This window comes from Hordeum vulgare, chromosome 7H (assembly GCF_904849725.1).
Source record: "Hordeum vulgare subsp. vulgare chromosome 7H, MorexV3_pseudomolecules_assembly, whole genome shotgun sequence".
Lineage (NCBI taxonomy): Eukaryota > Viridiplantae > Streptophyta > Magnoliopsida > Poales > Poaceae > Hordeum > Hordeum vulgare.
In genome coordinates, this window is record NC_058524.1 from 386,781,076 (window position 1) to 386,806,164 (window position 25,089).

Here is a 25,089-nt window from a genome sequence, read left to right on the forward strand (position 1 = left end):
CAATTCATGAGTAATACCAAGTTCATCAAGATAATCATCAAGACCAGTATTTTTGAATTATGTCTCATTATCACTCCTCATGTGTTTGATCTTGACGTCGAAGTTTATTGAGGCCCTTGAGGAAAATTGTTTGAAGACTTCGTACACTTCATTTTTTTAAGCAATGATATGTACCCAAGTATAGCAAGAATAGTCATCAACGATGACAAAGCCATATAAAGATGATGCATTGGTGAGAGTAGCATAATGAGTAGGTCCAAACAGATCCATGTGAATCAATTCAAGCGAATGAGTAGTAGTCATGATAGTCTTCAAGGGGTGTTTGGATCTGGTCATTTTTCCATATTCACAAGCGCCGCAGAGATGGTCCTTGAGGAATTTGACGAATTCGATGCCAATGGCATGCTTCTTCTTCGTGAGTGTGTGCAAATTCCTCATGCCTGCATGAACAAGTCGTCGATGCCATAGCCAGCCTTCTGAGATTTTTGCTAGTAAACATGTGGCTGGTTGAGGACTTGTGGAAAAATCAACAATGTACAAGTCTCCTCTCCTAAAGCCTTCGAAGACTTTGGATTTGTCAAATTCCATGATGACTACACATCTATATTTTCCAAAGAAGACAATCATATCAAGATCACAAACCATTGAGACTGGCATGAGGTTAAACCCAAGGGATTTGACAAGCATGACTTTGTCCATGTGTCGATCCTTAGAGAAAGCCACTTTACCAAATCCCAATACCCTGCTTTTACCTATATCTGCATAAGTGATTTACTTCAGTGGTGATGGAGTGAGTGGTATATTCATCAATAAGCTTTTATCACCAGTCATGTGATTTGTGCAACCACTGTCAAGAACCCACTCTGTATTCTTGGGTTTGTCATCCTGCAGATGAATTAGTACTGTTGGAAATATGCCCTAGAGGCAATAATAAAGTGGTCATTATTATATTTCCTTGTTCATGATAATTGTCTATTATTCAGGCTATAATTGTATTAATCGGAAACCGTAATGCATGTGTGAATATATAGATCACAATCTGTCCCTAGTGAGCCTCTAGTTGGCTAGCTCGTTGATCAATAGATGATCATGGTTTCCTGATCATGGACATTGGATGTCATTGATAACGGTATCACATCATTAGGAGAATGATGTGATGGACAAGACCCAATCCTAAGCATAGCACTAGATTGTATTGTTCGTCTGCTAAAGCTTTTCTAATGTCAAGTATCATTTCCTTAGACCTTGAGATTATGGAACTCTAGGATACTGTAGGAGTGCTTTGGGTGTATCAAACGTCGCAACGTAACTGGGTGATTATAAAGTTGCACTAGAGGTATCTCCGAAAGTGTCTGTTGGGTTGGTACAAATCGAGACTGGGATTTGTCACTCCGTGTGATGGAGAGGTATCTTTGGGCCCACTCGGTAATGCATCATCATAATGAGCTCAATGTGACTAAGGAGTTAGCCACGGGATGATGTGTTACGTAACGAGTAAAGAGACTTGCCGGTAACGAGATTGAACAAGGTATAGGGATACCGACGATCGAATCTCGGGCAAGTATCATACAAGTAGACAAAGGGAATTGCGTACGGGATTGGTTGAATCCTCGACATCGTGGTTCATCCGATGAGATCATCGTGGAACATGTGGGAGCCAACAAGGATATCCAGACCCCGCTGTTGGTTATTGACCGGAGAGGTCTCTCGGTCATGTTTGCATGGTTCCCGAACCCGTAGGGTCTACACACTTAAGGTTCGATGACGCTAGAGTTGTTATGGGAATAGTATACGTGGTTACCGGAGGTTGTTCGGAGTCTCGGATGAGATCCTGGACATCACGAGGAGTTCCGAAATGGCCGGAGGTAAAGATTCATATATAGGAGTGGAGTTTTGATCGCCGAAAGTGTTTCGGGAATCGTCGGTATTGTACCAGGACCACCGGAAGGGTTCCGGGGGTCCACCGAGAGGAGCCACCAGCCCCGAGATGCAACATGGGCCGAAAGTGGATGGGGACCATGTTGGGGAACGTCGCATGGGAAACAAAAATTTTCCTACGCGCACGAAGACCTATCATGGTGATGTCCATCTACGAGAGGGGATGAGTGATCTACGTACCCTCGTAGACCGTACAGCAGAAGCGTTAGAGAACGCGGTTGATGTAGTGGAACGTCCTCACGTCCCTCGATCCGCCCCGCGAACAATCCCGCGATCAGTCCCACGATCTAGTACCGAACGGACGGCACCTCCGCGTTCAGCACACGTACAGCTCGACGATGATCTCGGCCTTCTTGATCCAGCAAGAGAGACGGAGAGGTAGAATAGTTCTCGGGAAGCGTGACGGCGCTCCAGAGGTTGGTGATGACCTTGTCTCAGCAGGGCTCCGCCCGAGCTCCAAAGAAACGCGATCTAGAGGAAAAACCGCGGAGGTATGTGGTCGGGATGCCGTGGAAAAGTCGTCTCAAATCAGCCCTAAAACCTCCGTATATATAGGTGGGAGGGAGGGGGCCTTGCCTTGGGGCTCAAGGAGCCCCAAGGGGGTCGGCCGAGTCCAAGGGGGAGGACTCTCCCCCCCCCCAAACCGAGTTGGACTAGGTTTGGTGGGAGGGAGTCCCCCTTCCTTCCCACCTCCTCCTTTTTTTTCTTTCTCTCTTGATTTTCTTCTCCTTGGCGCATAGGGCACTTGTGGGCTGTCCCAACAGCCCACTAAGGGCTGGTGTGTCTCCCCCAAGGCCTATGGGCTTCCCCGGGGTGGGTTGCCCCCCCCCCCCCCCGGTGAACTCCCGGAACCCATTCGTCATTCCCAGTACATTCCCGGTAACTCCGAAAACCTTCCGGTAATCAAATGAGGTCATCCTATATATCAATCTTCGTTTCCGGACCATTCCGGAAACCCTCGTGACGTCTGTGATCTCATCCGGGACTCCAAACAACATTCGGTAACCAACCATATAACTCAAATACGCATAAAACAATGCCGAACCTTAAGTGTGCAGACCCTGCGGGTTCGAGAACTATGTAGACATGACCCGAGAGACTCCTCGGTCAATATCCAATAGCGGGACCTGGATGCCCATATTGGATCCTACATATTCTACGAAGATCTTATCGTTTGAACCTCAGTGCCAAGGATTCATATAATCCCGTATGTCATTCCCTTTGTCCTTCGGTATGTTACTTGCCCGAGATTCGATCGTCAGTATCCCCATACCTATTTCAATCTCGTTTACCGGCAAGTCTCTTTACTCATTCCGTAATACAAGATCCCGCAACTTACACTAAGTTACATTGCTTGCAAGGCTTGTGTGTGATGTTGTATTACCGAGTGGGTCCCGAGATACCTCTCCGTCACACGGAGTGACAAATCCCAGTCTTGATCCATACTAACTCAACTAACACCTTCGGAGATACCTGTAGAGCACCTTTATAGTCACCCAGTTACGTTGCGACGTTTGATACACACAAAGCATTCCTCCGGTGTCAGTGAGTTATATGATCTCATGGTCATAGGAACAAATACTTGACACGCAGAAAACAGTAGCAACAAAATGACACGGTCAACATGCTACGTCTATTAGTTTGGGTCTAGTCCATCACGTGATTCTCCCAATGACGTGATCCAGTTATCAAGCAACAACACCTTGTTCATAATCAGAAGACACTGACTATCATCGATCAACTAGCTAGCCAACTAGAGGCATGCTAGGGACGGTGTTTTGTCTATGTATCCACACATGTAAATGAGTCTTCATTCAATACAATTATAGCATGGATAATAAACGATTATCTTGATACAGGAATTATTATAATAACTATATTTATTATTGCCTCTAGGGCATAATTCCAACAGTCTCCCACTTGCACTAGAGTCAATAATCTAGCCCTCACATCACCATGTGAATTACATTGTAATGAATCTAACACCCATACAGTTCTGGTGTCGATCATGTTTTGGCCGTGGAAGAGGTTTAGTCAGCGGGTCTGCTACATTCAGATCCGTGTGCACTTTGCATATATTTACGTCCTCTTCCTCGACGTAGTCGCGGATGAGGTTGAAGCGTCGTTTGATGTGTCTGGTCTTCTTGTGAAACCGTGGTTCCTTTGCTAAGGCAATGGCACCAGTGTTGTCACAGAACAAGGTTATTGGATTCAGTGCGCTTGGCACCACTCCAAGATCCGTCATGAACTGCTTCATCCAGACACCCTCCTTAGCCACCTCCGAGGCAGCCATGTACTCCGCTTCACATGTAGAATCTGCTACGACGCTTTGCTTGGAACTGCACCAGCTTACTGCACCCCCATTAAGAATAAATACGTATCCGGTTTGCGACTTAGAGTCGTCCGGATCTGTGTCAAAGCTTGCATCGACGTAACCTTTTACGGCGAGCTCTTCGTCACCTCCATACACGAGAAACATCTCCTTAGTCCTTTTCAGGTACTTCAGGATATTCTTGACCGCTGTCCAGTGATCCACTCCTGGATTACTCTGGAACCTACCTGCCATACTTATGGCCAGGCTAACATCCGGTCTAGTGCACAGCATCGCATACATGATAGAACCTATGGCTGAAGCATAGGGGATGAAGCGCATATGCTCTCTATCTTCATCAGTTGCTGGGCACTGAGTCTTACTCAATCTCGTACCTTGTAAAACTGGCAAGAACCCTTTCTTGGACTGTTCCATTTTGAACCTCTTCAAAACTTTATCAAGGTATGTGCTTTGTGAAAGTCCTATCAGGCGTTTTGATCTATCCTATAGATCTTAATGCCTAGAATGTAAGCAGCTTCTCCTAGGTCCTTCATAGAGAAACTTTTATTCAAGTAACCTTTTATGCTCTCCAAAAGCTCTACGTTGTTTCCAATCAGTAATATGTCATCCACATATAATATTAGAAACGCCACAGAGCTCCCACTCACTTTCTTGTAAATACAAGATTCTCCAACCACTTGTATAAACCCAAATGCTTTGATCACCTCATCAAAGCGTTTGTTCCAACTCCGAGATGCTTGCACCAGTCCATAAATGGATCGCTGGAGCTTGCACACCTTGTTAGCATTCTTAGGATCGACAAAACCTTTGGGTTGCATCATATACAACTCTTCCTTAAGGAAACCGTTAAGGAACGCCGTTTTGACATCCACCTGCCAGATTTCATAATCAAAAAATGCAGCTATTTCTAACATGATTCTGACGGACTTAAGCATCGCTACGGGTGAGAAAGTCTCATCGTAGTCAACTCCTGGAACTTGTGAAAAACCCTTTGCCACAAGTCGAGCTTTATAAACGGTCACATTGCCGTCAGCGTCCGTCTTCTTCTTAAAGATCCATTTGTTCTGAATAGCCTTGCGGCCCTCAGGTAGTATCTCCAATGTCCACACTTTGTTTTCATACATGGATCCTATCTCGGACTTCATGGCTTCTAGCCATTTGTTGGAATCTGGGCCCACCATTGCTTCTTCATAATTTGCAGGTTCATTGTTGTCTAACAACATGATTGATAAGACGGGATTACCGTACCACTCTGGAGCAGCACGTGATCTCGTCGACCTGCGTGGTTCAACAGAAACTTGAACTGGAGTTTCATGATCATCATCATTAACTTCCTCCTCAACCGGCGTCGCAACGACAGAGGTTTCCCCTTGCCCTGCGCCACCATCCAGAGGGATGAGAGGTTCGACAACCTCGTCAAGTTCTATCTTCCTCCCACTCAATTCTCTCGAGAGAAACTCCTTCTCGAGAAAAGCTCCGTTCTTAGCAACAAACACTTTGCCCTCGGATTTGAGATAGAAGGTGTACCCAACTGTCTCTTTTGGGTAACCTATGAAGACGCACCTTTCCGCTTTGGGTTCCAGCTTTTCAGGCTGAAGCTTTTTGACATAAGCATCACATCCCCAAACTTTAAGAAACGACAACTTTGGCCTTTTGCCATACCACAGTTCGTATGGTGTCATCTCAACGGATTTTGATGGTGCCCTATTTAAAGTGAATGCAGCTGTTTCTAATGCATAACCCCAAAATGATAACGGCAAATCAGTAAGAGACATCATAGATCGCACCATCTCTAACAAAGTACGATTACGACGTTCGGACACACCATTACGCTGTGGTGTTCCAGGCGGTGTCAACTGTGAAACAATTCCACATTTTCTTAAGTGATCACCAAACTCGAAACTCAGATATTCACCCCCACGATCAGACCGTAGGAATTTGATCTTCTTGTTACGATGATTTTCCACTTCACTCTGAAATTGCTTGAACCTTTCAAATGTTTCAGACTTGTGCTTCATCAAGTAGACATAGCCATACCTACTCAAATCGTCAGTGAAGGTGAGAAAATAACGATATCCGCCGCGTGCCTCCACGCTCATCGGACCACACACATCGGTATGTATGATTTCCAATAAGTCACTTGCACGCTCCATTGTTCCGGAGAACGTAGTTTAGTCATCTTGCCCATGAGGCATGGTTCGCACGTGTCAAGTGAATCAAAGTCAAGTGACTCCAAAAGTCCATCAGCATGGAGTTTCTTCATGCGCTTTACACCAATATGACCTAAGCGGCAGTGCCACAAAAATATGGCGCTATCATTGTTTACTCTAACTCTTTTGGTCTCAATGTTATGTATATGCGTATCGCTATCAAGATTCAATATGAACAATCCTCTCACATTCGGTGCATGACCATAAAAGATGTTACTCATAGAAATAGAACAACCATTATTCTCTGACTTAAAAGAGTAACCGTCTCGCAATAAACAAGATCCAGATATAATGTTCATGCTCAACGCAGGCACTAAATAACAATGATTTAAGTTCATCACTAATCCTGACAGTAGCTGAAGTGACACTGTGCCGACGGCGATTGCATCAACCTTGGAACCATTTCCTACGCGCATCGTCACTTCATCTTTCGCCAGCCTTCGTCTATTCCGCAGTTCCTGTTTCGAGTTGCAAATATGAGCAACAGAACCGGTATCGAATACCCAGGCACTACTACGAGAGCCGGTTAAGTACACATCAATAACATGTATATCAAATATACCTGATTTTTCTTTGCCCGCCTTCTTATCTGCCAAATACTTGGGGCAATTGCGCTTCCAGTGACCCATACCCTTGCAATAGTAACACTCCGTTTCAGGCTTAGGTCCAGCTTTGGGTTTCTTCGGCGGATTGGCAACAGGCTTGCCGCTCTTCTTCGAATTGCCCTTCTTGCCTTTGCCGTTTCTCTTGAAACTAGTGGTCTTATTCACCATCAACACTTGATGCTCTTTACGGAGTTCAGACTCTGCGACTTTCAGCATCGCAAACAACTCGCCGGGAGACTTGTTCATCCCTTGCATGTTGTAGTTCAAAACAAAGCCTATATAGCTTGGCGGCAGTGATTGAAGGATTCTGTCAGTGATAGCCTCTTGCGGGAGTTCAATCCCCAGCTCAGCTAGACGGTTTGAGTACCCAGACATTTTGAGCACATGTTCACTGACAGACGAGTTTTCCTCCATCTTGCAAGCATAGAATTTATCGGAGGTCTCATACCTCTCGATCCGGGCGTTCTTCTGAAAGATAAACTTCAACTCCTGGAACATCTCAAATGCTCCATGACACTCAAAGCGACGTTGAAGTCCCGGTTCTAAGCCATACAAGACTGCACATTGAACTATTGAGTAGTCCTCCTTACGTGCTAACCAAGCGTTCTTAACATCCTGATCAGCCGCAGCGAGTGGTTCATCTCCTAGCGCATCATTAAGGACATAATCCTTCTTCCCAGCTTGTAAGATTAGCTTAAGATTACGAGCCCAGTCTACAAAGTTGCTTCCATCATCTTTCAACTTAGCTTTCTCTAGGAACGTATTAAAATTCAGGATGACTGTCGCGTGAGCCATGATCTACAACACAAATATATTCAAAGTGGACTTAGACTATGTTCAAGATAATTAGAGTTTAACTTAATCAAATTATGGGCTAAACTCCCACTCAAAAAGTACATCTCTCTAGTCATTTGAGTGGTTCATGATCCACTTACACTATCCCAAGTCCGATCATCACGTGAGTTGAGTATAGTTTCAGTGGTAAGCATCCCTATGCTAATCATATCATCTATATGATTCATGATCGACCTTTCGGTCTCATGTGTTCCGAGGCCATGTCTGCACATGCTAGGCTCGTCAAGCTTAACCCGAGTGTTCCGCGTGCGCAACTGTTTTGCACCCGTTGTATGTGAACGTTGAGTCTATCACACCCGATCATCACGTGGTGTCTCGAAACGACGAACTGTAGCAACGGTGCACAGTCGGGGAGAACACAATTTCGTCTTGAAATTTTAGTGAGAGATCACCTCATAATGCTACCGTCGTTCTAAGAAAAATAAGGTGCATATAAGGATTAACATCACATGCAATTCATAAGTGACATGATATGGCCATCATCACGTGCTTCTTGATCTCCATCACCAAAGCACCGGCACGATCTTCTTGTCACCGGCGCCCCACCATGATCATCCATCAACGTGTTGCCATCGGGGTTGTCGTGCTACTCATGCTATTACTACTAAAGCTACATCCTAGCAAAATAGTAAACGCATCTGCAAGCACAAACGTTAGTATAAAGACAACCCTATGGCTCCTGCCGGTTGCCGTACCATCGACGTGCAAGTCGATATTTCTATTACAACATGATCATCTCATACATCCAATATATCACATCACATCGTTGGCCATATCACATCACAATCATACCCTGCAAAAACAAGTTAGACGTCCTCTAATTTTGTTGTTGCATGTTTTACGTGGTGACCATGGGTATCTAGTAGGATCGCATCTTACTTACGCAAACACCACAACGGAGATATATGAGTTGCTATTTAACCTCATCCAAGGACCTCCTCGGTCAAATCCGATTCAACTAAAGTTGGAGAAACCGACACTTGCCAGTCATCTTTGAGCAAAGGGGGTTACTCGTAACGATGAAACCAGTCTCTCGTAAGCGTACGAGTAATGTTGGTCCAGGCCGCTTCAATCCAACAATACCGCGGAATCAAGAAAAGACTAAGGAGGGCAGCAAAACGCACATCACCGCCGACAAAACTTTTGTGATCTACTCGAGAAGACATCTACGCATGAACCTAGCTCATGATGCCACTGTTGGGGAACGTCGCATGGGAAACAAAAAATTTCCTACGCGCACGAAGACCTATCATGGTGATGTCCATCTACGAGAGGGGATGAGTGATCTACGTACCCTCGTAGACCGTACAGCAGAAGCGTTAGAGAACGCGATTGATGTAGTGGAACGTCCTCACGTCCCTCGATCCGCCCCGCGAACAATCCCGCGATCAGTCCCACGATCTAGTACCGAACGGACGGCACCTCCGCGTTCAGCACACGTACAGCTCGACGATGATCTCGGCCTTCTTGATCCAGCAAGAGAGACGGAGAGGTAGAAGAGTTCTCCGGAAGCGTGACAGCGCTCCGGAGGTTGGTGATGACCTTGTCTCAGCAGGGCTCCGCTCGAGCTCCGCAGAAACGCGATCTAGAGGAAAAACCGTGGAGGTATGTGGTCGGGCTGCCGTGGAAAAGTCGTCTCAAATCAGCCCTAAAACCTCCTTATATATAGGTGGGAGGGAGGGGGCCTTGCCTTGGGGCTCAAGGAGCCCCAAGGGGGTCGGCCAAGTCCAAGGGGGAGGACTCTCCCCCCCCCCAAACCGAGTTGGACTAGGTTTGGTGGGAGGGAGTCCCCCTTCCTTCCCACCTCCTCCTTTTTTTTTCTTTCTCTCTTGATTTTCTTCTCCTTGGCGCATAGGGCACTTGTGGGTTGTCCCACCAGCCCACTAAGGGCTGGTGTGTCTCCCCCAAGGCCTATGGGCTTCCCCGGGGTGGGTTGCCCCCCCCCGGTGAACTCCCGGAACCCATTCGTCATTCCCGGTACATTCCCGGTAACTCCGAAAACCTTCCGGTAATCAAATGAGGTCATCCTATATATCAATCTTCGTTTCCGGACCATTCCGGAAACCCTCGTGACATCCGTGATCTCATCCGGGACTCCGAACAACATTCGGTAACCAACCATATAACTCAAATACGCATAAAACAATGCCGAACCTTAAGTGTGCAGACCCTGCGGGTTCGAGAACTATGTAGACATGACCCGAGAGACTCCTCGGTCAATATCCAATAGCGGGACCTGGATGCCCATATTGGATCCTACATATTCTACAAAGATCTTATCGTTTGAACCTCAGTGCCAAGGATTCATATAATCCCGTATGTCATTCCCTTTGTCCTTCGGTATGTTACTTGCCCGAGATTCGATCGTCAGTATCCGCATACCTATTTCAATCTCGTTTACCGGCAAGTCTCTTTACTCGTTCCGTAATACAAGATCCCACAACTTACACTAAGTTACATTGCTTGCAAGGCTTGTGTGTGATGTTGTATTACCGAGTGGGTCCCGAGATACCTCTCCATCACACGGAGTGACAAATCCCAGTCTTGATCCATACTAACTCAACTAACACCTTCGGAGATACCTGTAGAGCACCTTTATAGTCACCCAGTTATGTTGCGACGTTTGATACACACAAAGCATTCCTTCGGTGTCAGTGAGTTATATGATCTCATGGTCATAGGAACAAATACTTGACACGCAGAAAACAGTAGCAACAAAATGACACGGTCAACATGCTACGTCTATTAGTTTGGGTCTAGTCCATCACGTGATTCTCCCAATGACGTGATCCAGTTATCAAGCAACAACACCTTGTTCATAATCAGAAGACACTGACTATCATCGATCAACTAGCTAGCCAACTAGAGGCATGCTAGGGACGGTGTTTTGTCTATGTATCCACACATGTAAATGAGTCTTCATTCAATACAATTATAGCATGGATAATAAACGATTATCTTGATACAGGAATTATTATAATAACTATATTTATTATTGCCTCTAGGGCATAATTCCAACAGACCAGCACTTAGGTGGGCTGGTGCGCCACCCAGCTCAGTCCAAGGTGCACAAGAGAGAGAGGGAGGGCTAACCCTAGGCGTTGGGGCTGCCTTGGGTGGCAAGCCACCCTAGGGCGCCCCCTCATCCTCCTCTTGGGCCGCCGGCCCCCCATCTAGGGCTGCCGCACCACCTAGGGGAAACCCTAGGGGTAGCGCACCCTCCTCCCTCTCCTCCTATATAAACCCAAGGGGTTTTGGGGCTGCAAGACACAAGTTCTTCCTCCCCTCAGCGCAGCCCTACCTGTCCTCCTCCTCGTCCTCCGTAGCGCTGGGCGAAGCCCTGCCGGAGTACCACGTAGATCCACTGTCACCACGCCGTCGTGCTGCCGGAGCTCTCCCTCAACTTCACCTCTCTCCTTGTTGCATCAAGGCATAGGAGACGTCACCGGTGTGCACGTGTGTTGAACACGGAGGCGCCGTTGTTCGGCGCTTAGATCGGAATCTTCCGCAATCTGAATCGCTGCGAGTACGACTCCATCAACCGTGTTCTAGTAACGCTTCCGCTTAGGGATCTTAAATGGTATGAAGATGCTCTACCCCTTTGCTCGTTGCTGGTTTCTCCTAGATAGATCCTTGTGTGACGTAGGATTTGTTTTGCAATTACTATGTACCCCAACAGTGGTATCAGAGAGAGGTTCTATGCGTAGATTCTATGCACGAGTGGAACACATAAGTTGTGGGCGATGATTTTTTCAATTGCTTGTCGTTACTAGTCCTATCTTTTTCGGCGGTATTGAGGAATGAAGCGGCCCGGATCGACTTTACACGTACGTTTACGTGAGACTGGTTCCACCGCCTGACATGCACTTGATGTATAAGGTGGCTAGCGGGTGTCTGTCTCTCCCACTTCAGTCAAATTGGATTTGATGAAAAGGGTCCTTATGAAGGGTAAATAGTATTGGCATATCAACATTGTGGCTGTCACGCGGGTAAGAAGCGTTCTTGCTAGAAACCCGAACCATCCACGTAAAACTTGCAATAACAATCAAAGGATGTCTAACTTGTTTTTGCAGGGTATGCTATGTGATGTGATATGGCCAAAAGGATGTGATGTTACATATGTGATGTATGAGATTGATCATGTTCTTGTAATAGGATTGACGACTTGCATGTCGATGAGTATGACAACCGGCAGGAGCTATAGGAGTTGTCTTGATTTATTGCATGAGATGCAACGCCATGTGGTTACTTTACTTTATTGCCAACCATTAGCTATAGTAGTAGAAGTAATAGTTGGCGAGACGACTTCACGAAGACACAATGATGGAGATCATGGTGTCATGCCGGTGACAATGATGATCATGCCGTGCCCCGATGATGGAGATCAAAGGAGCAAGATGATATTGGCAATACCATATCACTATAGGATTGCATGAGATGTTTATCATGTTTTTCATCTTATTTCTTAGAACAACGGTAGCAAAGATAAGATGGTCCCTCATAAAATTTTGAGATATGCATTCCCCTAAGTGTGCACCGTTGCGAAGGATTGTTGTCTCGAAGCACCATGTGATGATCAGGTGTGATAGATTCTAACGTTCGAATACAACGGGTGTAAGCCAGATTTACACACACAAAACACTTAGGTTGACTCGACGAGCCTAGCATTTACAGACATGGCCTCGGAATACGGGTGACCGAAAGGTCGAACATGAGTCGTATGGATGATACGATCAGCATGGAGATGCTCACCATCGATGACTAGTCCGTCTCACGTGATGATCGGACATGGGCTAGTCGACGTGGATTATGTAACACTTGGATGACTAGAGGGGCGTCTATCTCAGTGGGACTTCATTAAATAATTTGATTAGATGAACTTAATTATCATGAAATTAGTCTAAAATTGTCTTTACAAATATTGTAGATCCAATGGTCAACGCAAATGTCAACCTCAATTTCAACGCGTTCCTAGAGAAAACCAAGCCGAAAGATGATGGAAGCAACTATGCGGACTAGGTCCGTGACTTAAAGCTCATCCTCATTGCCTCCAAGAAGGCATATGTCCTTTCTGCGTTGCTAGGTGACCCTCCCATTCCCGCGACAGCCCAGGACGTTCTGAACGCGTGGCAGTCGCGGAGTGATGATTACTCCTTGGTTCAGTGTGGCATGCTTTACAGTTTAGAACCGGGGCTTCAAAGGCATTTTGAGCTACATGGAGCATATGAGATGTTCCAAGAGTTGAAACTGGTTTTCCAAGCTCATGCCCGGGTCGAGATATATGAGGTCTCCTACAAGTTCTTTAGCTGTAAGATGGAGGAAAATAGTTCTGTCAGTGAGCACATATTCAGAATGTCTGGGTTGCACGGCCGTCTGACTCAGCTGGGAGTTGAACTTCCGGATGACGCGGTCATTGACATAATCCTCCAATCGCTTCCACCTAGCTATAAGAGCTTTGTGATGAACTACAACATGCAAGGGATGGAGAAGACCATTCCCGAGTTGTATTCAATGCTGAAATCAGCAGAGGTGGAAATCAAGAAAGAACATCAAGTGTTGATGGGAATAAGACCACCAGTTTCAAGAAAGGCAAGGATAAAAAGAACTACTAGAAGGACATCAAAGAAGTTGCCGCGCCGGTAAACCAGTTGCCGGGAATAAGAATAAAAAGAATGGACCCAAGCCTGACACTGAGTGCTATTATTGCAAGGGAACCGATCACTAGAAGCGGAACTGCCCCAAGTATTTAGGGCGTGTTTGGTTGCCCGCGCTGCACCTGCATGGCATCCGAGATGCAATTTTCAGCTTGTTTGGTAAACCGTATGGCCATCTGGGCCTGGCCCAACTGATGCAAAAAGTACCCTCTCAACCAGGCTGAGAGCTACGCCGGATTCGGCTGTTCCTTGGATGCATGCATGAGTCGTGCAAAACGCCCTTCTCCTCTCCCGTCGCCCCGATCTGGATCAGGGAGGGAGATCGCCTCGCCACCCGCGCCGCCATGCCTCCGGCCGCCAGCCCCGCCGCCGAGCGCCTCCCTCCCGTCGCCCCGATCTGGATCCCGAGGGAGATCGCCTCGCCACCCGCGCCGCCATGCCTCCGGCCGCCAACCCCGCCGCCGAGCGCCTCCCTCCCGTCGCCCCGATCTGGATCCCGAGGGAGATCGCCTCACCACCCGCGCCGCCATGCCTCCGGCCGCCAGCCCCGCCGCCGAGCGCCTCCCTCCCGTCACCCCGATCTGGATCCCGAGGGAGATCGCCTCGCCACCCGCGCCGCCATGCCTCCGGCCGCCAGCCCCGCCGCCGAGCGCCTCCCTCCCGTCGCCCCGATCTGGATCCCGAGGGAGATCGCCTCGCCACCGGTTGCCGCGCCGCCATGCCCTCCGGCCGCCAGCCCCGTCACCGAGCACCTCCGCTCTCGTCGCTCCAATCTGGATCGGGGAGGGACATCGCCTCGCCACCGGTTGCCGCGTCGCCATGCCCTCCGACCGCCAGCCCCGCCACCGAGCACCTCGGCTCCCTGCCCGATCTGGATCGGGGAGGGAGATCGCCTCGCCTCGCCTCTGGTCGGTTGAGTTGATCCGCTTCCTGCAGTCTACCAAACATCATCTCTTGTATATAGCATCTCTCATGCAGTAATATCACACAATCCACCAAACACACATCTCAACCAATCTCTGCATCAACTCAACCAGGCCACACTCACCCAGGATCCCTCATGCGATGCAGGCTAGAGCCACCCAGGCAACCAAACACGCCCTTAGCGAATAAGAAGGCCGGCAACGTCAAAGGTATATATGATATACATGGTATTGATGTGTACCTTACCAGCGCTCGTAGCAGCTCCTGTGTATTTGATACCAGTGTTGTTGCTCACATTTGAAACTCAAAACAAGAACTACGGAATAAGCGGAGACTGGCAAAGAACGAGGTGACGATGCGCGTCGGGAATGGTTCCAAGGTTGATGTGATCGCCGTCGGCACGCTACCTCTACATCTACCTTCGGGATTAGTTTTAAAACTTAATAATTGTTATTTAGTACCAACTTTGAGCATGAACATTGTATCGGGATCTTGCTTGATGCGAGATGGCTACTCATTTAAATCTGAGAATAATAGTTGTTCCATTTATATGAGTGATATGTTTTATGGTCATGCCCCGCTGGTCAATGGTTTATTCTTGATGAATCTCGAACGTGATGGTACACATATTCATAGTGTGGGTACCAAAAGATGTAAGGTTGATAATGATAGTCCCACATACTTGTGGCACTGTCGCCTTGGTCATATCGGTGTCAAGCGCATGAAGAACCTCCATAATGATAGTCCGCGTTTCTTAACGCTTCCCGCTTAACAATCTACAAGGGTATGTTGATCCGATCTCCCCTCTCGTAGATGATCATCATCATGATAGGTCTCTCGTGTGCTTAGATTTTTTTTTTGTTTTCCATGCAACATTCCCCAACAATATAGCAGCGAGCAGGCGAGCATGCGGAGCGGTGCCAGGTGAACACGTGGCAGGAACCGACGGGACGTGCATCGCCGGGTCTTCACTGTGTCGCCCGTGAATCAATGAAAGGCTGGCCGACGACGTAGCCTTCGTTGATTCCCGCGGGAAACAAGGAGATGAGGACGACGACCGCGCGCCAGTCGCTGACTCAACGGGCCCAGAGATTTTTCGCGCCAAAAATGTTTCCGCCGGCGCCCCGGACGACCCCAGCGTGCTGGGTTCGGCCTGAGACCGCCGGAGCCAATTTCAGCCCTACCCAGCGAAAAACGGGCTCCTGGAACGCGACTGGGCCGTTTTTTCTCGTCAGTGAAAAAAACTGGCCGCGCGAACCTGTTGAGGGCGCGGCTGAAGATGCTCTTATGCAAACTTGTATTTCTTTCTATTGTGCCATTCACTGCAGTAGTGGTTCACAACTCTCTGCTGTGAATCAACAACTGCAGTACTAGTATGGATAGTTCTATGACTTGGAGCATCATACACATCTACAACTCCCTGATACCGAGACAAAAAAAGAAAAGAAAAAAAGAACTCCCTGATACCGAGATGCAAAACTTTATAAAACAAAGGCACTTTAGCAAGAAATCCTCGCCCGCAATTTGCCTATGGATTTTGCACCCGCGCAACAACAATCAACAGTGTCTGTAAAGTTACATAATAGGCTTTGTTGGACCTCACAGTAATCCTTTTCTTCCAGCCCAATAACACAAAGGAAAACAACAGTTGTAAACTGCTCAGGTTCTAGGCTGTTGAATATTTCGCGGATCCATTGCAGATCGCACAACATTCCTTTTCTTTTTCTGATTATTGTAAGGGGTTCAAGTAATGTTGCCTCCCTCTGGAAATTGGCATCTATCCTTATTATGGTCCAATCTTTCATGAACCAAACGAAGCTGACAAGTGCAATCTGTCAGTTGACCTGAACCCATGAATCAACTACTGGAGCAGTACAAATAGTGCTGGGACTTGGAGCATACACATCTCCAACTACCTGATACCTAGATGTGAAATATAAATCAAATGTGCTTCATCAGTCCTTCCATACACCTTTGCTTCTTGATATTGCACTCCTGCCACATCAATCAACAATGTCTCTGTCAAGTGCCACAATAGGGTTATTAGGCTTCGCCTAACCTCACAGGATACAACATGTTGTCCAAGCAACAACACTAAGAAACCACTATGGTAAATTCTCACATGTCTTGTTCTTGTTAAGGATTAATTGCTGTTGCATCCCTATCAAATTTGCCAGTATTATACCAAACCTTGTTACTGGCTTTATTCACCAGTAATCTCCACATGAACAATGCCCACCTTTAAAGTGATGGAAACGTGTTGTATCCCTCAGGATGATTTCTCTATCCTCGATCTTGGAGATGAGCTTCGCAGCATTATGACAATCTCCACAGACCCTGAGATTCTTGAATATCCTCAAGGTTAACCCAGGTGCGGTACTAATCAGGCCAAAAGCAATAGCGAGCTTCTCACTGTGCCTCATTAGCATCTGCACCTTAAGACTCTCGTCTACATCATGCAGTACGAAGTCAAGATCTGGAACATAACCCATTGCCTTCATCCGCTCCTCCAACCGGTCCAATCTTTCATGAATGAAACGAAGCTGAGGATGTAATCTGTCATTTGATCTGAACTCATGAATCATGCCCTTTATCTCAATCCAGCTATACCCAGGTGTTTTGACAACTGCATTATCCTTCATCCACCTCCTTACTCTGGAGACGTCATCCCACTGATTCGCTACAGCATAAATATTTGCCAACTGTACATAGGCGCCTGCGCTCTGTGGGTTCTGTTGGATCAGCTTTCCAGCAGCAAACTCAGCAAACTCCAAGTTTTTATAAACTCTACAAGCAGCCAATAGAGTGCCATAGGCAGAAGGATGTGGCTCAAAAGGCATAGAGCTAATCAAGCACACAGCTCTTTCAAGCAAACCGGCTCGGCACAGGAGATCCACCATGCAAGAGTAATGATCAGCCCGGGGCTCGACTCCATAGATTTCCTGCATTGTCTCAAAACACTGTATTCCAAAATCACAAAATCCAGTGTGGATACAAGCAGTCAGCACTACCACAAAAGTAATCCAATTAGGCTTAACACCTAGAGCCTTCATCTTTTCAAACAATTTGATAGCTTCCTGCCCATGGCCATGCTGTGCATATCCTGAAATCATTGCATTCCATGCAATTACATCCCTTGTACGCATCTCACCGAACAGCTTGCACGCTCCCTCCAAGTCGCCGCACTTGCAGTACATGCTCACGAGCGACGTGCCAACGGTTATTCTCCGACTCAGCGGCAACTTGGTGCACCACTGATGTACCTGCCTCCCAAATCCCAGCGCAGACAGGTTGCTGCATCCAAGGAGCACGCTACTTAACGTTGACTCGTTCGGCCGAACATCGGCATCCCTGACTATCGTCTTGAACACCTTCAAAGCGTCATCCGCGCGTGAGTTTTTGACGTAGCCAGCAACCATGGCATTCCAGGAAACCAAGTTCCTCACCGGCATTCCTTGGAAGAACTCCGTTGCCTTGTCCACATGGCCAGCATCCATGTACCCTGACACCATGGCTGTCCAAAGGACGGGGTCCTCCTTGTGGGGCGCGTCCCTAAAGCAGTCCTCGGCCATGCCCATGTCCCCAGCGGAGGCAAACCCGGAAACCATGGCGTTCCAGGAGACGGAGTTCCTCGCAGGCATGGCCAGGAACAAGGCACTGGCCTCGTCCACGGCCCCGTTCCGGGACAGCCCGGACACCATGGTGTTCCAGGACGCGACGTCCCTGCCCGGCATCGCGGAGAAGAGCTCCCGGGCGCCGCGGACGTCGCCGGCGGCGAAGTGGCAGGAGAGGAGCGTGTTGTAGGAGACGACGTCGGGGTGCGGGATTCGGCCGAACAGGTGGCGCGCGCCCGTGAGGCGGCCGCCGGGCGCCCTCGCGTAGCCCGCGAGGAGGCGGTTGTAGTCGGCCGTGGTCTTGCGGGGGGTGGCCGCGATGGTCTCCGCGGCGCCGGCGAGGTCGCCACGCCAGACGGCTGCCGTGGTGAGGGAGCGGGCACGGACACCGAGACGAAGTCGGCGCCCGATCATCTGTGTTGCACCCGGACAGGCATGTGGGACGCGACTAGTAGAGTGGGAGGCGGGGAGCAGCTGCAGGCGAAAGCGGGCACCGCCTGCCTACTTGTGGTGAAATTGTTTTGCGCCATCCCACACCCTCACCCCTCTCTGCGCTGTTCCCTTCCCCTTTACCTTTGGTTAAGTAATAATTTAAATCGGGCGACCAGCCGAAGCTAGCATCGACCTCTCACTCGCACAAGTAACCTTTACACATCTCATAGCGAATAACGGGCACTGGGGACTATAAACACGCCCGTGTAGATGCAATGACTGGCATTGTGAAGCGGCGCACCCGATGCTGCAACCATGGGCGGATGAGCTGCAACCACAGCTGGGGGCGGGACAGCGCAACGGGCGCTCGGAATGCGATCGGCACCTATACGAAAAACCAAATGTGCCAAATAAATTCTCACATGGACAAACAAAAGCATTGAAATTTTGAGGCTAAACCACGTCTTCCAACTTCAGAGCACAAGTGCTCCACTTTTTTTTTTTTTTTTTGTGCGGGGGAGAGCACAGGTGCTTCTCGCAACAGCAAAAAGGCTGGTCGCGTTCATGCCAGCTGCCAACAGCCCAACAAGGAAAAAAAACACTCATGGAAGACAATAAAACGATCCAATGCAGAAAAAAGAAGCAATCATAATAAGGAAGAAAAACGATTCATTGCGACCATTGTCTGGCAACTCCGAATGGAATAAAAGGGGAGATACATCACTGCTCTCAGACTGATTGAGCAGCACATAGCTTGCAGGTTCACCAACATTATTACAAGGGCACAGTCGCGAAGTCTTCTCCGATCCCCAAAATGAAAACCTTAGCTTGTTCGAGTAGCAGGAATGTAGTAGGATACATTTATCACCTCTTACGTTTCGCCTTCCACTGCTTGAGGATATGCTCCACCACTTCTCCCATGCTAGCCTTCCTGTTCTCTTTGTTGTTCCACAGCTCTGAGACCACGTAGCTGCCGCTGGCATTGTACTCGTTCATCTCCACCAGCGCGGTGGTCACAGCCTTGTAAACCTCTTCGCCCAGCTCCTCCTTCAACCCCACCAGCTTCTCGTCGCCTCCGTCGATGATTTGCTGGGGACACATCACATCGTGTTAGCGTTGATCATTGCACCATGTACGTACTTGTCAGCAAGTGTTTGTTTAAGACAAGAAGGCACAAGATAAGAATCACTCAATTGATCGTTCGTACCTCAGACTTTTCACCTGTAGTCACTATCTTAAAAGGGTGCCAATTGGCATCCCTCATATTGTCTTGCCACATGGAGCATAATTCAAGAGCTTTTGTGTCCGCCTCCACGCCATACTTTGGCTTGCAAGCTTCAACAAACGGCTTCTCGTCCACCTGACCCATCCTCTTGATTCCAATGTTGCTACGCGGGCCCAACAGATCCGCCAAGCTCTGTAAGCCAACAAGCTCAAGAATTTAGTCTACGGAATTCTCCCCGAAAAATAAAAAAACTGTTAAGGAGAACAAGTGTGTATATAACGTTACCAAAATAAGCTCCTTCTTTGCATCTTGCAATTCATCATTGGTCATCCTTTCCTTGATAATCAGAGTTTGATTTAGCTCTTCCAGGTCTTCCATTGCGTCAATTCTATCCTGCAGATCCCTATTCAGCTCTTCGGTACGCTTCTTCACATCGACACCCTCTCCCTCCATGTGCTTCACCACCTCCAGTTTGCCTCTAAGCTGTTGAATATCCAGCTCCAGCTGATGCTTCTCATCCAGCTGCTTCTCTAACTGCAAGATTTTGTTCAGAGCAGCTTCCTTCTCTTTCTGGAAGGTATTTGACATGTCAGGGTAAATTCTAGATTCTGTTTCTAATAAAAAAAAAACCGTTTCTAAATTCTAGATTCTGGAATGAAAACTCTCAAGACATTTGAATGGCACCAACAATTGGAAGGGTAGGAGTGCATACCTTGTGTTTCTCAACAAGAATTCGCACACCTTCATTGGCTTTTTCTTGCTCAATTCTGGCCATGTTAAGGGAGTCGTTTTGACCATCATTCTGAAGGGAAATTAGTTCAGCAGTAAGATAACTAGCCAGCTAGTTTTTTCCACAAAAAGATCACCACAAGCATGCCAAAATGCTATTCCGAGAACAATATCAGTATGTAGTAAACAGAGACAATTTCTAGACCAAGAAAGCTATTCACTGAATTCCGGTATAAATGATGCATTTTATAGTAAACAGTTATGTGAATAAATTTCAAACCTTCTTCCTCTCATTCTCCAATTTTCTTCTTTCCATGTCAGTTTGAGCAACTATTTCACTTAGTTGCTTTGATCTCCTTTTGATGTCGTTCTCTTTCTCATCCAACTGCTTTCTCAGCTGATCAGTCTCATGGAAAATTTTTAGCGAATGTTCACGAGCAGTTGACTGCATCTTTCGCATTTCTGTACAGAAAAGAAATAAACATGATACAGTAGACATGATCATATTCACAATGTAAACAAGTGGACCATTCATACAGCAATTGCACGAGACTTTGGGGGTGGGGAATACCTTCGTTGTAGCGTTGGTCCAGCGAGTCGCCATCTTCCATGGCCCTTTGAAGAGCAAGATCCATCTGATTACACTTGCACTCAAGTTCCATCAAGTACTTGCTCTTAGCACTAATCTGGCTCGTCAAATTAGTTATGAGAGTGTCAGTCTTGCGGGACATCTCCTGTTGCAGTTCAGCCACTGTCTTGAGATCACCATTTTCTGACAAGAACTTGCCAACTGGATCATCGGCTTTGTAATCCTCCTCTTTTGCCAGCCAAGCGAACATGTACTTGCCACATTTATTTGCCTCCCAATCCGTTTTACCCAGATGATATGATTTGTAGTAGTTGTGGAATCCCAAGGCATCCTTGAACCCGATCCAATCCTTGTTGAAACGGACTATTGCAAAGCCAGTGTACCCGCCGTCAGGACAATGCACAGCATTGAAATGTATGGGCTTGAAACCAGCCAGCTGCTGCAATATAATGGCTCCACCTCTCTGTGTTTGCTCTACTGGAACATTGGCAAGGATGCCCATCCAGGGCCAAACGAACAGCTCCTGGTCCTGCACAGGCCTTGGAGGGTTGATGAGCGCCACGGCCTGTCGCGGAGGCAACGAGCCTGCAGCGTCGGCATGGTCCGTCTTGAGATGGTTGGCCAATGCCTGATGGTTTGCCTTCACTTTGGCGGCACGGTTGGATGTGCCCACACCGATTGCGTGCTGAAGCAGCTCATTGTATCGGTAGTCCTGCTTCTTCTTCCCGGGGCAGAAGGGGCACCTAAACCTGTCGGCGCCGAATCTCGCCACAAGCTTGCCCAACTTAAGGTTCGCGTACGCCTTGTCAGCATAGTCATCGATATCGGTATCACTTAGCTCTGACGACTCGTCTGAACTGCAGTCCATAGCAGACCTGAAAATAAGGGATGATCAGATAGAAACAATAAGCAGTTGTTAACTAACACATGGACGTTATGTAACCAACAAGAGGAGCAATGTTATGTAACCAATCCACAACAACAAGAGAAACAACTTAGGCGCACCATACCAAACGTGTTATTAAAACAACAAATGCACACATGCATGGAACAATGTTCAAGATGTAAGCATGACTAGCAGACCTCATTCGACGCTGCTCATACGCACAAAGGGAGCGCACATTCACATACAAAATCGCACAAGGAGAAACAACTTGTGCGCAACATACCAAGTGTGTTATTAAAACAACAAATGCACACATGCATGGAACAATGTTCAAGATGTAAGCATGACTAGCAGACCTCATTCGACGCTGCTCATACGAACAGAGGGAGCTCACATTCACATACCAAATCACATAAGGAGAACACGATTGAGGCATCCATATGTGGGCTAAATTAGGATCAAACGCCAGCGCACCTCAGGAACTGAACAATGTTCAAGATGTAAGCATGACAAGTAGGCCTCATTCGACGCACCGAGGGAGCGCACATTCACATACCAAATCGCATAAGGAGATACAACTTGTGCGCACCATACCAAGCGTGTTATTAAAACAACAAATGCACAATGCATGGAACAATGTTCAAGATGTAAGCATGACAAGCAGACCTCATTCGAGGCTGCTCGTACGCACAGAGGGAGCCCACATGCACATGCCAAATCGCATAAGGAGAACACGATTGAGGCATCCATATGCTGGCTAAATTAGGATCAAACGCCGGCGCACCTCAGGAACTGAACAATGTTCAAGATGTAAGCATGACTAGTAGGACTCATTCGACGCTGCTCATACGCACTGAGGGAGTGCACATTCACATACCAAGTCGCATACTAAGGAAAGAACAGGACTGAGGCATCCATATGCGGGCTGAAGACCAAACGCCAGCAGCCAGCGCACCTCTTTCTCAAGGGTCACAAACCCTCTGAAGCAATACCACAAACACCTCGTGCTCACGCGCGGCGGGGTCGTAGCTGGGGACGCGCCGAGGAAGCCGACCCGTCACCGGCAGGAAACATGAGAGCGCACGGCGCCGCGAGCTCGGCATCGTCGCCACCGTCCGCGGCCGGTGCCGGCGAAAAAGCTGAGATGACGGCCTATCTAGAAGCGACCTCCGTTTTGTTGGGCCAGAAACAAATCTCCCCGTAGCAGTTTTTAGCCCGATCCCGCTCAAAAAACAAAAGTAAATCTAGCCCGACTGTTCTAAGAAAAACAGGTAGATCTAGCCCAAGGCCGGCCCATCCAGCCCATCTGGCTGGGAAGAAATGGATCTTGCGTGCCAGAGGCCGTAGTCGGTGTTAGTGAAATAGCCTAAAAAAGAAATGGTGCGCGTGAAACGCAGGGCTCCCCTCCCACGATCATCAATCGACAGAAAAAAGAAATGATTCAAAGAAAAAAAAACAGAAAAGAAAAAACCCTCTTGCGCCGCCAGTCAGTCACCGGATGACACACGCAGGCACACAAAGACGACGGAATCATGGCAGAAGAGCAAAGGAAAGGAAAGGAGTAGAGCAAAGAACATGCATTACCCCGTCTCTTGGTGGCCTGGATCTCCTGAATCGATGGATCCGACGCTGATTAATCAACACCTGCAAGAGATTAATGAGAAGAGGCAGAGAGATTAGTCCAAAGACAAGGGAGGAGGACGAAGGAGAGAAAGGAAGTTGCGGAAGGAGGCCGATCGATCGACCACGAACAAGAAGAAGAAGCGGGCAGAGAGCGAGAGGAACGGCCAGTACTAAACCAAAATAACACGGGGAAGCTAGATCGGGAACATATATGGAGATGAGCATCCGAAATAACATGGAAAAAATAAACAGTGGCGGCAAGAGAGATTAAACCATAAGAAACCAGGGGAAAAGAAGCGGAAAGAAATAACACAAGAAAGAAAAGCAGAGCGAGAGCCCGAGAGATGATATCACTGTTAAAAACAGAGGGGGGGGGGGGGGGGGGGGGGGGGAAGAAGGCCAAACAAGAAAATCACCAGCCCCTCTGTTTCTTCTCTTACCGATTGAATGAAGCGGCGATGCGAGCAGGGATGCGGGGGAGGAATGGCAAGAGTCTCGTCTCCAAAAACCCTCTCCACCTCCTCTCAGTCCCGGGTGGGGGGAGTGCGCACGCTTTCCTCTTATAGGCAAAGAGCGCGCGGCCCGGCGCTGGCAGCACGGTGCAACCACTCCGGGCAAGGCCCCATCGCGGCCGCACGCGCCGGATCCGACGGTGGGGGATCGGGCGTTGCCGTCTACGTGATAGCGCAGGGTGGTGGGCCAGCCTTGCGTGGGAGGGTACGGAAAGACTGCCAAAATGGCAGGCCCTTGCTTGCTTGCTTGCGTTTTTGACTGGCTGGCTGGATTACGTGTGCCTGTGCGGGGTGTGGCTGCCACAACCAAAGTAAAAGTAGGCGAGGCGCAAGAATTCCAACGGCCGGGCACCTCCCACCCCATGGCGAACGCGACTACTGTACGCACTAAAAATTCTAGCGCTGATTTTTACAGTTTATAGACCACAATATCTTCTGCTCACCTGGTGGTGACTCGTGGCAAGCCAGTCTAGGGCTGGCTGGATTACTTACGGGGTACTATAGTGTATAACATGTTTGGTTGGTGCATATAGCCTTTCCGAAACCATGTCACCTCTAGTGTAGCTCCAAAGTTCCAATGCCACGGCGTGCACGGACGATGATTCTTGCGTTTGTTTCTTTTCTTTATTTATATATATATATATATATATATACACATATAAACGCGACTACGCATTTTCATTATCTACGTGAAATCCTTTCCTTGAATATGTGCCACCTAGTACTCTATTTTGTTTGCTTCCATCGTAATCCAGTATGCCCAGCTTTGCCAAATTACCTGGATTTGTACCGAATGCCATGTCTGGTTTGAAATTTTAGTTTACTGTGCTTTCTCACGGCTAGTAGTTGTCTAGATTTGTGTCACGTGTTCTCCCATGTTTGGTTTGAATCCATAGTTCATCGTGCTTTCTCACAACCAGTAGTTGTTTGGATTTTGCGTCACATGTTCTTCCATATCTGG

General features: G+C 47.9%; 2 protein-coding genes across 2 annotated transcripts; both read right to left on the bottom strand.

The window, feature by feature from the left end:
- Nucleotides 1–15,982: 15,982 nt before the first annotated feature.
- Nucleotides 15,983–18,708, bottom strand: LOC123408803 (pentatricopeptide repeat-containing protein At4g16835, mitochondrial). Its single transcript, XM_045101848.1, has one exon. The coding sequence runs from the start codon at nt 18,544–18,546 to the stop codon at nt 16,726–16,728; it is 1,821 nt and encodes a 606-aa protein (XP_044957783.1). The 5' UTR covers nt 18,547–18,708; the 3' UTR covers nt 15,983–16,725.
- Nucleotides 18,709–19,216: 508 nt separating this feature from the next.
- LOC123412222 (factor of DNA methylation 1-like) lies at nt 19,217–24,162 on the bottom strand. Its single transcript, XM_045105163.1, has 8 exons — nt 24,057–24,162; nt 23,578–23,637; nt 21,090–21,982; nt 20,799–20,980; nt 20,502–20,591; nt 20,075–20,359; nt 19,772–19,981; nt 19,217–19,653 (listed from the first exon to the last, which is right to left on the bottom strand). Exons 3-8 carry the CDS (start codon nt 21,973–21,975, stop codon nt 19,429–19,431), a joined length of 1,878 nt encoding a protein of 625 aa, XP_044961098.1. The 5' UTR covers nt 21,976–21,982; nt 23,578–23,637; nt 24,057–24,162; the 3' UTR covers nt 19,217–19,428.
- Nucleotides 24,163–25,089: the final 927 nt, after the last annotated feature.

Bases quoted from the DNA above. Each gene is read 5' to 3' on its own strand.
- LOC123408803 (XM_045101848.1), bottom strand. From the start codon at position 18,546: ATGATCGGGCGCCGACTTCGTCTCGGTGTCCGTGCCCGCTCCCTCACC.
- LOC123412222 (XM_045105163.1), bottom strand. From the start codon at position 21,975: ATGGACTGCAGTTCAGACGAGTCGTCAGAGCTAAGTGATACCGATATC. The intron at 20,981-21,089 runs GTATTCCCCACC...TTTTCTGTACAG, and splicing joins GGACCAACGCTACAACGAAG to AAATGCGAAAGATGCAGTCA. The intron at 20,592-20,798 runs GTTTGAAATTTA...ATTTCCCTTCAG, and splicing joins TGGAGAATGAGAGGAAGAAG to AATGATGGTCAAAACGACTC.